We start from the raw sequence: 15,099 nt of genomic DNA, 5'->3' as shown, positions 1-15,099 counted from the left end.
TGATGTGATTTTGAAGACCCAGAGCTGGGTAGACCTAGATGGGCTAACAAGAAAAAAAACAAGAAAAACAAGGCACATCTGTGTTAATGCAGACAACAGACAAAACTGATGCTCCACCAAACCTCCCCCTCAACAGGCAAACACCCAGGTAGGACCCCCTACCATGTACCTGTTGCAAGAGGGCTGGACACTAGCAGGTGGTGACGAGTCCATACTCCTGGAAAGATCCATCAGGGCTGAAAAAACAAGCAAACCAGTCAGAAGAAAATGAGCAGTAAACAGGCCCTCATGCCTGTCTCATAGATGCCCCCTTATCTGTACAACAAGATCAAGGGGCCAGGGGAAGTTACTGCTATAAGCCTGCAAGCATTCCCAAGCTTGCAGGCTTTTTTCCTCATTTAAAACTGGTGCCTCTGTGACGTCACCGCCGCCTCAATCATGGCACTAGTGCACACGCGCAATTACCACTATGCGCGTGCGTGCACCAAGCCTCATTCTCGCGCCAGACCCACGCATGCGCAGAACGAACGCAAGAACGAAAAGCCAGGAAGCGAATGGCGGCTGGAATGCAGACGAAACCAGTTGCCATGCCTGCCAGCCATGCTGCATCCGACAGCATGTGGGGAGAAACATAGGAAGGAGACGCAAGGAAAAAACAACACAAAAACCGGGAGAAAATTACAAAAACTGCTGCCATCAGAAAAACTGGAAACAGTATGACCAATGCTCGGTTTTGCCCGCCAGTGGCTAGGACTACACCAACTTCAGCGCCTCTTCCACATGCCCCTTCCATACCCTGCTAGTAGCTAGGGCTTATTGGAGTAATGTGACTCCTATTCCTTAAGGATCGCTCAGTTGAATCCAATCGCAGGAGGGGAAACAAGAAATCTTCAGGTAGGAAGACCATTTTAGTTAGGTCCTTCGGAGGAGGACAAAAAAAGAACACAGCCACTGGTGAGGAGCAAAGATTTATGGGAGTGGTGTCCTATAGGGTAGTAGAGGTGGAAAACCCACACATTAGCTGCCTTGGAGTCTGTTAGAAAAGCTCTATTTTGTGTGAAACAAAATGATACATGTGTCATTTGGGTACATCGTTGCATGACCGTGCAATTATCATTCAAAGTGTGACAGAGCTGAAAGGGGGTAAAAGTGCTCTGTATTGAAGCAGTTTTACTGGTTCAAAAAAAAAAACACAATAATATATTTTGGGAAGGTTTTGCACCTACATGGAAAACACACAAACACATATAGAAAATAAAAACTTGGTATAACCTACACTGATACGCCAGCACAACAGGAAAACCCTACCAGCCACTTATGCATTTCATTTTCAATACTTCCATGCTACTCACCTCTACACCATATAGATGAGAAAGGGAGACCACTTTTAAACCAACCATATGGAAGAAACAATTATCTCCCATTGATTTTGAAATATTCTTTTATGCTTGGTTTAGGTACGTGTGCAGTGGACTTACAATGCAAAATTCTGCAGTCTATCCACTGCTAAGAAGAATTACCAACGAATAGTGACTGTGAAAGCTGACTCATCTATGGTTATACCATTTATTATTGTCCCTCTGGAAGTTGGATCTCATGAAATAGAAGTGAAGGCAGCCGGACAGTTTGTTTCAGATGCTGTGCAGAAGAAGCTGAAAGTTGTGGTGAGTATGTCAGAGGCAAATATTGTAAACTTTTCAAAGCAATATATAATGTATGGTCCTGTATTTTTCTGAATTGCCAATGAAAAATGTGTACAAATTTGCAATTGAAAGTAGACCAGACCATATATTTTGTCTTTTTGGGTTTCACAATCTTGAATAATAGAAAACTACAAATACATCCTCCTTCATAAAAACTGTAGGCTAACTATAGACAAAAGATAGCATTTTTTTAATGTGGTGAAAAAAATACTTACTTTGTCAGACAAATATGCATAATAAAATCATATATTGATATAACCAGCCAGGGGCTCCTTTTTATTAGTTTTGTAGACTAGACTAAGCTAGTCATACACTGATGGGAATTCAGCCAGTTCAGCAGGGACCAGCGCGTGCCTGTGACTTCCAGTGTTCCTCTGTAGACTCTTGATAAGTATGTTCTGTAGAAATGTGTCCACTCCAGTATAGTTTTACTACAGTGATAATGGTGGACCATGCCAATGCACTGTGCACAATGGGGGTTATTTACGATAGGCAAATCCACTTTGCACTACAAGTGCACTGACAGTGCACTTGTAAATGCAGTCGCTGTAAATCTGAGGGAAAGATCTGAAATAATGGGAAGCTCTGCTGATTTTATCATCCAATCATGTGCAAGCTAAAATTATGTTTTTTATTTTCCTTGTATGTTTCCCTCAGATTTACACTGACTGCACTTCCAAGTGCACTGCAAGTGCACTTTCAAGTGTACTTGCAGTGCACTTGTAGTGCAAAGTGAATTTGCCTTTTGTAAATAACCCACATTGCTCTTAGTCCAGAGTAGGGATGAGCCGAACACCCACCGGTTCGGTTCGCACCAGAACTTGCGAACGACCCCCGCGTTCGTTACGAACGTTAGAACCCCATTGAAGTCTATGGGACTCGAACGTTCGAAATGGAAAGTGCTAATTTTAACGGCTAATATGCAAGATATTGTCCTAAAAAGGGTTTGGGGACCTGGCTCCTGCCTCAGGGGACATGGGTCACTGCAAAAAAAAGTTTTAAAAACTGCCGTTTTGGCGGGAGCACTGATTTTAATGACGATTAAAGTGAAAAAAAAAGTGAAATATTCCTTTAAATATGGTGCCTGGGGGGTGTCTGTAGTATGCCTGTGAAGTGCCACGTGTTTCCCGTGTTTAGAACAGTCCCTGCACAAAATGACATTAAACGGAAATAACACCATTTAAAACTGCTTGCGGTTTTAATGTTATATCTGGTTCCTGCAATATGGTTGAAAATCATTGAGAAAAATGGCATGGGTAGCCCTCCCTGCCCATTACCAGCCTATTTGGGTCTTGTACGCATATTAAGGGGAACCCCGTACCCATATTAAAAAAAGGAAATGCGTGTGGCCCCCAGGCCCTATATACTCAGAACAGCAGTATACAGGCGGTGCAAACAAGACAGGGACTGTGTAGGTTTGTTGTGTTAAGTTGAATCTGTTTGTAATTTTCAACCGGTACATTTTTAAAGTGTAGCTCCAGTCAAAAAAACTATTTTTAAGCTTTTTGGAAAACATAGGGAAGGGTTATCACCCCTGTATAATTTGTTTTGTCGTCCATCTTTTTTCATCTCACTTGCTGCTGTCTCCTTGCGTTTGCAAGTAGGAGATGTTTGTAAGTTGGATGTTTGAAAGTAGGGGCCTGCCCTATATTATAGCGGTATGTACTGGGTACAGAGCACGCAGACAGCACGCACTATCTCCTAACACTACTGACTGCAAGCTCTATTATTAACCACTTGACCACTGGGCACTTAAACACCCTTAATAACCAGACCAATTTTCAGCTTTCGGTGCCCTCACATTTTAAATGACAATTACTCAGTCATGCAACACTGAACCTATAGGAAATGTTTGTCCTTTTTTTCACACAAATAGAGCTTTCTTTTGGTGGTATTTAATCACCTCTCAGTTTTTTATTTTTTGTGCTATAAAAGAAAAAAGACCGAAAATTCTGCCAAAAAAAGAATTTTTCTTCGTTTCTGTTATAAAATTTAGCAGATTAGTAATTTTTTCTTCATAAATTTTGGCCAAAATTTATACTACTACATATCTTTGGTAAAAATAAGTACAAATTGGTGGATATTATTTGGTCTTTGTGAAAGTTATAGAGTCCACAAGCTATGGTGCCAATATCTGAAAATTGATCACACCTGAAGTACTGACGGCCTATTTCCTTTTTTTTTTTCCACAAAATTGTCATATTATCAGGTTATTTCACACACACAGCATATGCATACCACAAATTACACCCCAAAACACATTCTGCTATTACTCCCGAGTACGGCGATACCACATGTGTGAGACTTTTACACAGCGTGGCCACATACAGAGGCCCAACATGCAGGGAGCGCCATCAGGCGTTCTGGAGCACCCAGGCCAATTCTGACATTTCTCTCCTACATGTAAAAATCATCATTTATTTGCTAGAAAATTACAGAGAACCCCAAAACATTATATATATATATTTTTTTAGCAAAGACCCTGGAGAATACAATGGTGGTCGTTGCAAATTTTTATCTCACGCGGTATTTGCGCAGCAATTTTTCAAACGCGTTTTTTTTGGGGAAAAAAACAGTTTTGTGCTTAAAAAACAAACAAAAAAAACAGTAAAGTTAGCCCAATGTTTGCATAAAGTAAAAGATGAAGTTATGCTGAGTAAATAGATATCAAACATGTCACTCTTCAAAATTGCACATGCCCGTGGAATGGCGCCAAACGTCGCTACTTAAAAAATCCCCATAGGCGACGCTTTAAATTTTTTTTACTGGTTACATGTTTTGAGTTGCAGAGGAGGTCTAGGACTAGAATTATTGCTCTCGCTCTAACGTTCTCGGCGATACCTCACATGTGTGGTTTGAACACCGTTTTCATATGTGGGCGGGGCTTACGCATGCGTTCGCTTCTGCATGCGAGCACATGGGGACATGGGCGCTTTAAAACATTTTTATTTTTTTTTATTGTTCATTTTACTTTATTTATTTTAGTTTGACATTTTTTTCCCCAAAAATATATTTTTGATCACTTTTATTCCTATTACAAGGAATGTAAACATCCCTTGTAATAGGAATATGGGGTGACAGGTCCTCTTTACAGTGAAATCTGGGGGTCAATATGACCCCACATCTCACCTCTAGGCTGGGAAGCCTGAAATAAAAAATAAAAAAAAGATTCTGGCTTTGATCGTACTGGTAGAAGCACCGGAGGGCGGTGTGGGGTGGGGGGCGTCTATGGCTGGGTATTTCAGGGTATCACCGAGTATGGCTGGGTATCTCCGAGTATGGCTGGGTATGGCAATTTATGGCAGGGTACTGCAGAGTATTGGGGGGTACTCCAGAGTAATGGCAGGGTACTGCAGAGTAATGGGGGTTACTGCAGAGTAATGGGGGTTACTGCAGAGTAATGGGGGGTACTGCAGAGTAATGGCAGGGTACTGCAGAGTAATGGCAGGGTACTGCACTGCAGAGTAATGGCGGGGTACTGCAGAGTAATGGCGGGGTACTGCAGAGTATTGGCGGGTACTGCAGAGTATTGGGGGGTACTGCAGAGTATTGGGGGGTACTGCAGAGTAATGGCAGGGTACTGCAGAGTAATGGGGGTTACTGCAGAGTAATGGCAGGGTACTGCAGTGTAATGGCAGGGTACTGCAGAGTATGCACTGGTATTGCAGAGTATTGGCAGGGAATTGAGGGGTTAAATTCGGTGAGCAGCGATGTGGGCACTGCAGATGCAGCCCACATCGCTGCTGACACCGATCTCTTTCCCCTCCGCTGTACCGATCGGTACAGAGAGGGGAGGGAGGAACCGGCGTCATAACATGACGCCGGTTTGTTTACAAGTGATCACTCCGTCATTTGACGGAGCGATCACGTGGTAAACGGCCGCGAGGTGAATATAGTGGTGTATACTGCGGTCAGGGCACAGACAACAACCACTACACAGCAGCAAGATAGGAAATCAGCCAAAAACGATCGGTGTGTACTGTGTTGAAGGTGCACAGAACACCCACTGCTTCAGATGCTAACACACTACACGAGGCCGCCTCAAAGGCGGCCTTATATAGTGTGGGGCGTGCACTACACAGCCTGAGCTATGATTGGCCACAGGCAGGATGCCTGTGGCCAATCATGGCTCTCCTTGCTGCTGGCGCTGCGATTGGCCAAGCATGCGGGGTCACAGTGCATGCTTGGCCAATCATGAGCCAGCAATGCACTGCGCCATCGCAGTGCATTGTGGGCCACTCGAATTTTGACGCGAACGGCCCAAACGTTCGGAATTCGGCGAACGGCCGAACGACCAATGTTCGAGTCGAACGTACGTTCGACTCGAACACGAAGCTCATCTCTAGTCCAGAGCATGAAGGGAAGGTCAGTGACATTGCCACAGTTAAACTGCATTGGTAAGATCATCAAGAATGATTAAATAATAATCAGAACAATACACATTATTAAAGTTTTTGATATTACAGGATGTGCAACAACATATTTAGTTTAAAGGCCATTTTCATGTTTTTCCATCCCTCCTCCTTGAAGTCCTGCCTCATTCAATAAACAAATACAATACACAGAGGGTGTAGCGCTAACTAAAGTTCACAAAAGTCCTAAAAGACACTTCACATATAGTTCACCAACTGAAGCTGGTAAAGAAGTCCCCACACCAGCTGTTGGGAAAAATAATATAGAAGCACTCGTCCCCACTATGAGGGAAGGAGCAATCACGCTTACCAGAATCAATTGACCCTCAAATTATAGAGAGGTCAATAACTGCACATATAGAAATCAGGGCAAGATGAATTCGCACTTTGTAACAGGCAGTCACTATATCCTTCACTGTATCTCCTTGGGAAGAAAGTGTCCCGCGATCCTGACGCAGGAAGCTTTCACTCCCAGCGATGTATGAATAAACAATAGCCTTATACCTCAAAGGATGCAAAGGACACAACAATAGTGCAGTATATCTAAAAAGCTGGAATCTCTACTTTAACTTAAATGATCTACACTCACAATCAATAAAATATAAACAGGCATGTCAGAACAATATTAAAGATGACTTCGGCTTGTGGCGAGCTTGCGTCATGTTGTCTCATCTCACCTTGCGCGTTTTGTCTGACATCTTCAGAGGCGTGGTGGCTGGATGTAAGCACACTATAGATACAAAGCAGACTGAAGAATGACTGGACAGAAATGCCACATCTCCAGCTTGCGCTTCACGATGCGTTCCAAAAACATGGAAGAGATACTTCCAATCGTCCTGTGACCCACTAGGATCGTGCGAACAAGGGGATTAATTTAAACCCGGTCAGATTGAGGCTAAATTATAAATAAAATAAAAGTAAAAGCCAACCCCAATTTAGAGGAAACTTATCACTATTACTATATAACAGTATATATAACAGCCCGTTCTTTAAATAAGGAAAAATTTCACTGATCAGGAAAAGTTTGTACTTAGCGATGGATTGAAACACGCCCCTTAAACAAATTTGGGGTTTTTATGGATGTACAGAAGTTCATCTGTAAGTTGAATATTGAATGGTACTTGATCTCTAATCCTATTAAAGAAAAGAGAACATTAGTTGAGGGGATTAGACAATCAGGATTATCTAATACCTCTTTGTTTAAACCACCTGGCCCATTGGCCACTTCCATGGGTGTTTTTCTTTTTTTAAATTGGTTTTAATTGAAATTTTTTCATATTACAACATAGAGTATAAGTAGTATAAAAGTATAAAGATATACATTCGGCAGTATATTGTAGGTATTCTTGTAAGGCACGAATAAATGGATATTTAACAATCATTGGATTACCTATTTTTAGAACCAAGTAGTTGTAGGAGTTACAGTAACCTTAAAATAGTAGGCCAATGGTCAAAATCTATACTGAAATAAATGTTAATCTCAGAGTGTCAATAGCTGAGTATATTTTGGGAATTAAGTATATAAAATAAAATTTAAAATACAATTTTTCTGAATTAAAACATAGGGTGGGGTATAAACAAGGTTGAAATGGAAATAGACATTGGTCTGACCTTTACATAAGCAGAAAGAAGTGGAGGGGGGGCGTGGCTTAGCAATGGCCGAAGGAGGACGCGTCTTGTAAGAGCTCCGGTCCCTCACACCTTACCCAGCTATAATGGACAGCTACTGCGGCCGTACCGAGCAGTATGTGCCCCACTAAATGCCACAGAACTCGATCCTCCGCCGGCGGCGCCCGTTCGAGCGTATCGCAGGGGCCTATCCACCGCTACCTACAAGACCCGATCAGCACACCACCCGGCGCCATTGCGGGGATGCCACTTGAGTCCTGCATTGCAGAGAGGCCCTTACCTGCCGAGCCAGTATCTCCTACCCTGCCCACGGCTGTGGATCCAGCTCTGGAACCATCAAGTCCCCCACAGGCTGGGGTGGACGGCCTGCCGCAAACACTATCCTTCCTGCCTGAGTATCTATGGAAGATTTTACAGGGCTTGCCCACTAGAGCGGACTTCGAGGCCCTCCCATCTAAGGCAGACATTGAATCTCTTATAACGCGGGTAGAGGAGGCCCATGCCCACGACATCCAGGAGGTAAGGGGAGATATCCAGGCTTTGTCGGCTAAGGTGGATTCCGGAGCGGCGACACTGCAATCTCTAACACAGCGGGTGGTAGAGCTGGAGCAGGGGCGGTCTAGGCAACAGGCCGCAACAATAGACTTACAGCTCCACACGGAAGATTTGGAAGACCGCAGCCGTCGCAATAATTTGCGGCTGCGGGGGTTACCAGAAGCCACGGTAGCGGAAGATTTGGAGGCGACAGTAGTGGCAATTTTCCACAAAATCATGGATATTACCCCTGCACCGGCGGTGGAATTAGATCACGTACACCGTACCCTGGGACCCAAGTCAACGGATCCGGAGAGACCCCGGGATGTGCTATGCAGGCTCCTCAGGTACTCCCAGAAGGAATTGATCCTTAGGAAGGCCTGGGAACATGGCGAAGTGAGCTTTGATGGAGCGGCGGTAAAGGTACTACCGGACCTTTCCAGAGCTACGCTCCAGAGGAGGGCACTGTTAAAACCTGCCTTGGAAATAGCCAGATGACGAGGATGCACATACCGCTGGGGTTATCCCCTGATGGTTACGTTTAGGAAGGACAATGGTTCTTTCACCCTGCGCTCCCCAGACGATTTGCCAGCGTTTTTCACCTTTTTAGGGGTCGATCCGGTGGCCGTCCCTAATTGGCTGGAGGCCATTCCCCACCGTGCCCATCTTCCTCAACGCCCGTTCAGGGCTCGGAGGCGTTCGCGGACAAGGTCGGCGGAGGGGTCACGTGAGTTGTAATTGCCTTCAACCATGTCTACTTTGGTTATTGAGCCAGACGGATTGATACTAATGTCTCCCTGGGTCCCACTCCCTTTTCTCCCCCATGGTTGTTTTCTCTCCTCCTGCCCCCATTGCCCCCCGTCCGCATCGCCCCATGGTGTTCCTAACGTGGGAGGTTTACTCCCCCTCTCGTCCTTGTTCTCATGGAACTTGCCTCTGCCTGATAACTGTCCTGTCCACTTCCCACAGGCGTGCTTGACCCCCTGAGGAACTTCCGCTGCTTACTTATTTCAGGTGGGACTGAATGCCACTGTATGGGTGATTGGGAAGGAACTTGTTTTGTGTTTTTTTTTTCCAGGCAGACACTTTCTATCTGAAGTTGTATTCATACTCGGTACTAGACGGGAGAACAGGGACTGCCGCCTCCTGGGACAGGAGCGGTCTCTCCCTCGAGGGAGGCCTTCTAAGGGCGGGGTGTTGGGGGATCTGGGGGGTGGTTGTTCATAGCTTCCGCTATGTCTTCTTTTTTTTTTTCCCCCTCCCCTGGGGGGGGGGGGGGGGAGGAGGTTGGGGGGAAGGTTGCCGGATCCCCTTCCATGTTATGGGAATACTCTCGGGGTATCTAGGTTACTTTTGTTAGTCTGGAAATGTCCGGCCCAGTGTTTGTAAACCCGGTTGATACACACACTGCTGTTTTTATATGTTAAGAACTTGTGTTTGTTATATATTGTATATTTACGGTATTGTAGCTGTCACACAGTCCATTTATCATAACCTGTCACAGTCTGGGTGGGGGGTGGGCGGGTAGCCTCCCCGCTGGTCATTCCTCTCCACAACCCCACATAGGACTGCGCTCAATTACCAGTCTTATACTGGTGAGCGCATAAGCACTATTGTACTGTAAATTTAGAACCATGCTGTTCTCCTTCTGAGAATCAGCTGATTTCCGTTTTTTCTTTCTATCCTTTCTCAGTCTTTTTCTCTGCTTCTCTTTTCTAACCTCCTCTCCACTTCCCTGCTTTCCCTGTAACCCCCTTCCTATCCCTCTCCCAGCCCCTTCCCCTGGGCCTTTTTCCGGGGTCCATGGAGGCAGTAAAAATCCTTTCCCTGAATGTGAGGGGGTTAAATGTCCCAGAAAAGAGGCGCATGCTCTTACAGGATCTACGCCGGCTTAAAGTGGATCTAGCATTGATTTAGGAGACCCATTTTAAGAGTGGCAATCTGCCCTTCTTGCGGAACAATTTTTACCCAACTGTGTATCACTCCACCAATGGGACTACTAAGTCCAGGGGTGTCTCCATTCTCATAGCTCGACATGTTCCCTGGAAATGTTTAGAAGTAAAAGTGGATCAGGAGGGCAGATTCCTGTTCCTTAGGGGCACTATTGGGGGAGTAGAGGTTACATTTGCAAACATATACGCCCCTAACTCCAGCCAAGATTGCTTTATTTCCAAGACACTGACTACTCTACAGACGTTTGTTTCAGGGCAATTGATAGTTGGAGGGGATTTTAACATCCCGCTGATACCCACGGAGGACACATCCTCAGGGCACTCATCTGTCGCCCCTAGTGTCAGGCATCGTATTGCAGGGTCCCTACACAGAGCACAGTTGATTGATGCGTGGAGGCTACTCCACCCGCCGGAGAGGGGACTATTCATTTTACTCTGCACCCCATAGACATTATTCCAGGATTGATTACTTTTTCATCCCTCACGATCACTTACATGCCCTTAGGGACTCCTCTATTGAACCAATCACGTGGTCTGACCATGCCCCCATCCTAAACTCCTACTCTCTGACTGACAACCACACAGCAAAGGCAAGGACGTGGAAGTTGAATGAAAGCCTGTTACAGGACACGGAGGTGCTCCAGGATGTGGTCAGGGAATTGGAGCATTATTTTGTTATTAATGACACCCCTGACAGTAGCCCGGGAGTAGTGTGGGAGGCACATAAAGCGGTCATACGCGGGGTGCTGATCAAGCATGGGGCGCACATCAAAAAGCGATGTACTGCACAGGTACTGCACAGCATTACTTCATGACCTACAACTAGCCGAGGCCAGACATAAACATATCCAGACCCCGGCGGGCGAAACAGAACTCAGGCTTCTGCGGATTAAAATCACCGACTTAATGCAATTCCGAGCTAAGGCGTCCCTACAAAAGTGTAGACGAATTTCGCATGAATCCGGCAATAAGTGCGGTAGAATCCTAGCCCAAACCTTGAAAGACCAGGCGCTCGCGAACTACGTTCCTCATATTGTGACTTCACACAACCGGAAAATTACCCTTCCTCGGGAGATAGCAGGGGAATTTAAGAAATTTTATGGGTCTCTATATAACTTACAGACACTCTCCTTCTCACACATCCATATTGAGGACTATTTATTAGACATGTGCATTCGTTTTCGTCCGAATGCATTTTCGTCCGAATTTCAGCTATTTTCGTTTTCATTTTGACAAAGGATAACGAAAGCACAAAATCCGAAAAACGAAAGATCCGACATAAATAAATGCTTTATTTTCGTTTTCATTGCTACAACAGTTCGATATAGAATAGGAGATTCGACATGACTCTGACAATAACAATCTGTCTATAGAACCTGTGGTCGAATGTGCCTAACCTTACCTCTATTAGTCCAAGATTATATAGAGAAAATATTCGACAGAGAAAAAAGATTTGACAGAGAGAAAAGATTCTGCAAGTTACTGTCCTAAAAAGTGTTTGGGGACCCGGGTCCTGCCCCAGGGGACATGTATCAATGCAAAAAAAAGTTTTAAAAACGGCCGTTTTTTCGGGAGCAGTTATTTTAATAATGATTAAAGTGAAACAATAAAAGTGTAATATTCCTTTAAATTTCGTAGCTGGGGGGTTGTCTATAGTATGCCTGTGAAGGGGCTCATGTTTCCCGTGCTTAGAACTGTCCCTGCACAAAGTGTCATTTATGCAGGAAAAAAAGTCCTTTAAAATCACTCGCAGCTATTATGAATTGTCGGCTCCGTAATACAGAGAACACTCATTGAAAGTCATTGATAAAAAAAATAAATAAATAAAAAAGCGTGGGGGTCCCCCAAATTCAATTACCAGGCCCTTCAGGTCTGGTATGGATATTAAGGGGAACCCCGCGTCAAATTTAAAAAAAAATTGATGTGGGGTTCCCCCTAAAAATCCATACCAGACCCTTTATCCGAGCACACAACCTGGCAGGCCGCAGCAAAAGAGGGGGGACGAGAGAGCGCCCCCCCCTCCCTCCTGAACCGTACCAGGCCACATGCCCTCAACATTGGGAGGATGCTTTGGGGGTCTGTGACCCCTCAAAGCACCTTGTCCCCATGTTGATGAGGACAAGGGCCTCATCCCCACAACCCTGGCCGGTGGTTGTGGAGGTCTGCGGGCGGGGGGCTTATCAGAATCTGGAAGCCCCCTTTAACAAGGGGACCCCCAGATCCCGCCCCCCCGTTTGAAATGGTAAGGGGGTACAAAAGTACCCCTACCATTTCACAAAGAAAGTGTAAAAAATGGTTAAATAAAACACACACTTTTGAAAAATTCCTTTATTAAAAATAAAAAAATAAAAAAAAGATTCCAGCGACGGTAATCCACTCTCGCTATGCAGCGACGGACAGTCATCTCTCCAGCGATGGCTCATCTCATCCAGCGCAGCGAATCCATCCTTCTTCTGTCTCCGTGGAGGAGACACTGCAGGCATTCCGGCGGCTGGCGTTTCTTATATACAGAGGGCGGGGCCAACCGTCACCTGACCCCGCCCCCCTCTGATGCAAGGGGAAACCCGGGGTTCCCTGTGACGTATGGGTGACCCCGCACCCCTCTGATGTAACACAGGCAGGTTTCCTTTACATCAGAGGGGGGCGGGGTCACCCATACGTCACGGGGAACTCCGGGTTTCCCCTTGCGTCAGAGGGGGCGGGTCAGGTGACGGGTGGCCCCGCCCTCCGTATATAAGAAACGTCAGCCGCCGGAATGCCTGCAGTGTCTCCTCCACGGAGACAGAAGAAGGATGGATTCGCTGCGCTGGATGAGATGAGCCATCGCTGGAGAGATGACCGTCCGTCGCTGGATAGCAAGAGTGGATTACCGCCGCTGGAATCTTTTTTTTATTTTTAATAAAGGAATTTTTCAAAAGTGTGTTTGTTTTATTTAACCATTTTTTACACTTTCTTTGTGAAATGGTAGGGGTACTTTTGTACCCCCTTACCATTTCAAACAGGGGGGGGGCGGGATCTGGGGGTCCCCTTGTTAAAGGGGGCTTCCAGATTCTGATAAGCCCCCCGCCCGCAGACCTCCACAACCACCGGCCAGGGTTGTGGGGATGAGGCCCTTGTCCTCATCAACATGGGGACAAGGTGCTTTGAGGGGTCACAGACCCCCAAAGCATCCTCCCAATGTTGAGGGCATATGGCCTGGTACGGTTCAGGAGGGAGGGGGGCCACTCTCTCGTCCCCCCCTCTTTTCCTGCGGCCTGCCAGGTTGCGTGCTTGGATAAAGGGTCTGGTATGGATTTTTAGGGGGAACCCCACGTCAATTTTTTTTTAAATTTGACACGGGGTTCCCCTTAAAGCGGGAGTCCACCGGGACTCCGCGTTTTTTTTTTTTTTTTAAAAGCCAGCAGCTACAAATACTGCAGCTGCTGATTTTTAAAATCGTGACACTTACCTGTCCAGCGCGCCCGCGATGTCGGCACCCAAAGCCGATCGCTAGGTCATCTGTCGGGTCCTGCCGCCGCCATCTTGGGTATGGGAATCAGGAAATGGAGCCTTTCGGCTTCATTTCCCGGTTCCCTACTGCGCATGCGTGAATCGCGCTGCACAATAAAGACACTCCCCGCTGCCTCTGGGATCTGTGTGTTTCCCAGCAGGCAGCGGGGCACTTGCGGAAAGGGGCGTAAGTTACGCCCCTTTCCGCAGAGAGCTATCCCGGAAGTGGGTGCAGTTACCTGGATTATCCAGGTAACTGCACCCCCCCCCCTGAAAGGTGCCGATTGTGGCACCGGAGGGGGGGAGGGTTCCGATGAGCGGAAGGTCCACTTTAGGGTGGACCTCCGCTTTAATATCCATACCAGACCTGAAGGGTCTGGTTATGGATATTTAGGGGGAACCCCACGTCAAATTTTTTCTTAAATTTGAGGCAGGGTTCCCCTTAATATCCATACCAGACCTGAAGGGTCTGGTAATTGAATTTGGGGGACCCCCACGCTTTTTTATTTTATTTATTTTTTTTTTTTTTTATCAATGACTTTCAATGAGTGTTCTCTGTATTACGGGAGCCGACAATTCATAATAGCTGCGAGTGATTTTAAAGGACTTTTTTTCCTGCATACATGACACTTTGTGCAGGGACAGTTCTAAGCACCATAAACATGCGCCCCTTCACAGGCATACTATAGACAACCCCCCCCCCCCCTACAAAATTTAAAGGAATATTACACTTTTATTGTTTCACTTTAATCATTATTAAAATCACTGCTCCCGAAAAAACGGCCGTTTTTAAAACTTTTTTTTGCATTGATACATGTCCCCTGGGGCAGGACCCGGGTCCCCAAACACTTTTTAGGACAGTAACTTGCAAATTAGCCTTTAAAATTAGCACTTTAGATTTTGAACGTTGGAGTCCCATAGACTTTAATAGGGTTCTAAAGTATGCTATATACTAGCTCAGTCGAATCTTCTTTATACATTCGACAGACACCATAAGCCTTCAAAGACAGATTCGACCGTAATTCATGTGGATTTTCGGACGAATGCAATTTTTGAACGAAAAACGAAATAAATAAAAACGAATTTCGGGAGTAACTAAATAAATTAAGTTTTCGGACGAAAACGAAATTCCGAAACGAAATATTTTACTCTGCACATGTCTACTATTTATACGAATCTGACATGCCCCAGTTATCAGAGGAAGTGAGTAGGGCTCTAGAAGAACCTATCACCCAGCAGGAATTACAGGCGGCGGTGGGGGCGGCGAAGAATCGTAAGGCCCCGGGACCAGATGGGTTCACGGCCCAATATTATAAAATGTTGCTGCCGTCACTGGGGAATTTTATGCTTAAATTCTTCAACTCACTGGGAACCACACAG

General features: G+C 45.6%; 1 protein-coding gene across 3 annotated transcripts in view; it reads left to right on the top strand.

The window, feature by feature from the left end:
* The window catches only part of LOC143961241 (complement C3-like), a 649,911-nt gene that overhangs the window by 438,404 nt on the left and 196,408 nt on the right, over positions 1-15,099 (top strand). For all 3 annotated transcript variants that reach the window (XM_077470478.1, XM_077470476.1, XM_077470477.1), the window contains one exon: positions 1,458-1,664. In XM_077470478.1, the coding sequence (XP_077326604.1) occupies positions 1,458-1,664 (207 nt within the window). The remainder of the gene's footprint in view (positions 1-1,457; positions 1,665-15,099) is intronic.

The sequence above is a fragment of the Lithobates pipiens genome, unplaced genomic scaffold, assembly GCF_037356315.1.
Source record: "Lithobates pipiens isolate NorthernLeopardFrog02 unplaced genomic scaffold, aLitPip1_a1.2 Scaffold_8, whole genome shotgun sequence".
In the NCBI taxonomy this organism is placed as follows: Eukaryota; Metazoa; Chordata; class Amphibia; order Anura; family Ranidae; genus Lithobates; species Lithobates pipiens.
Note: the sequence above shows the minus strand (reverse complement) of the source record. Positions and strands in the feature narration are given on the sequence as shown.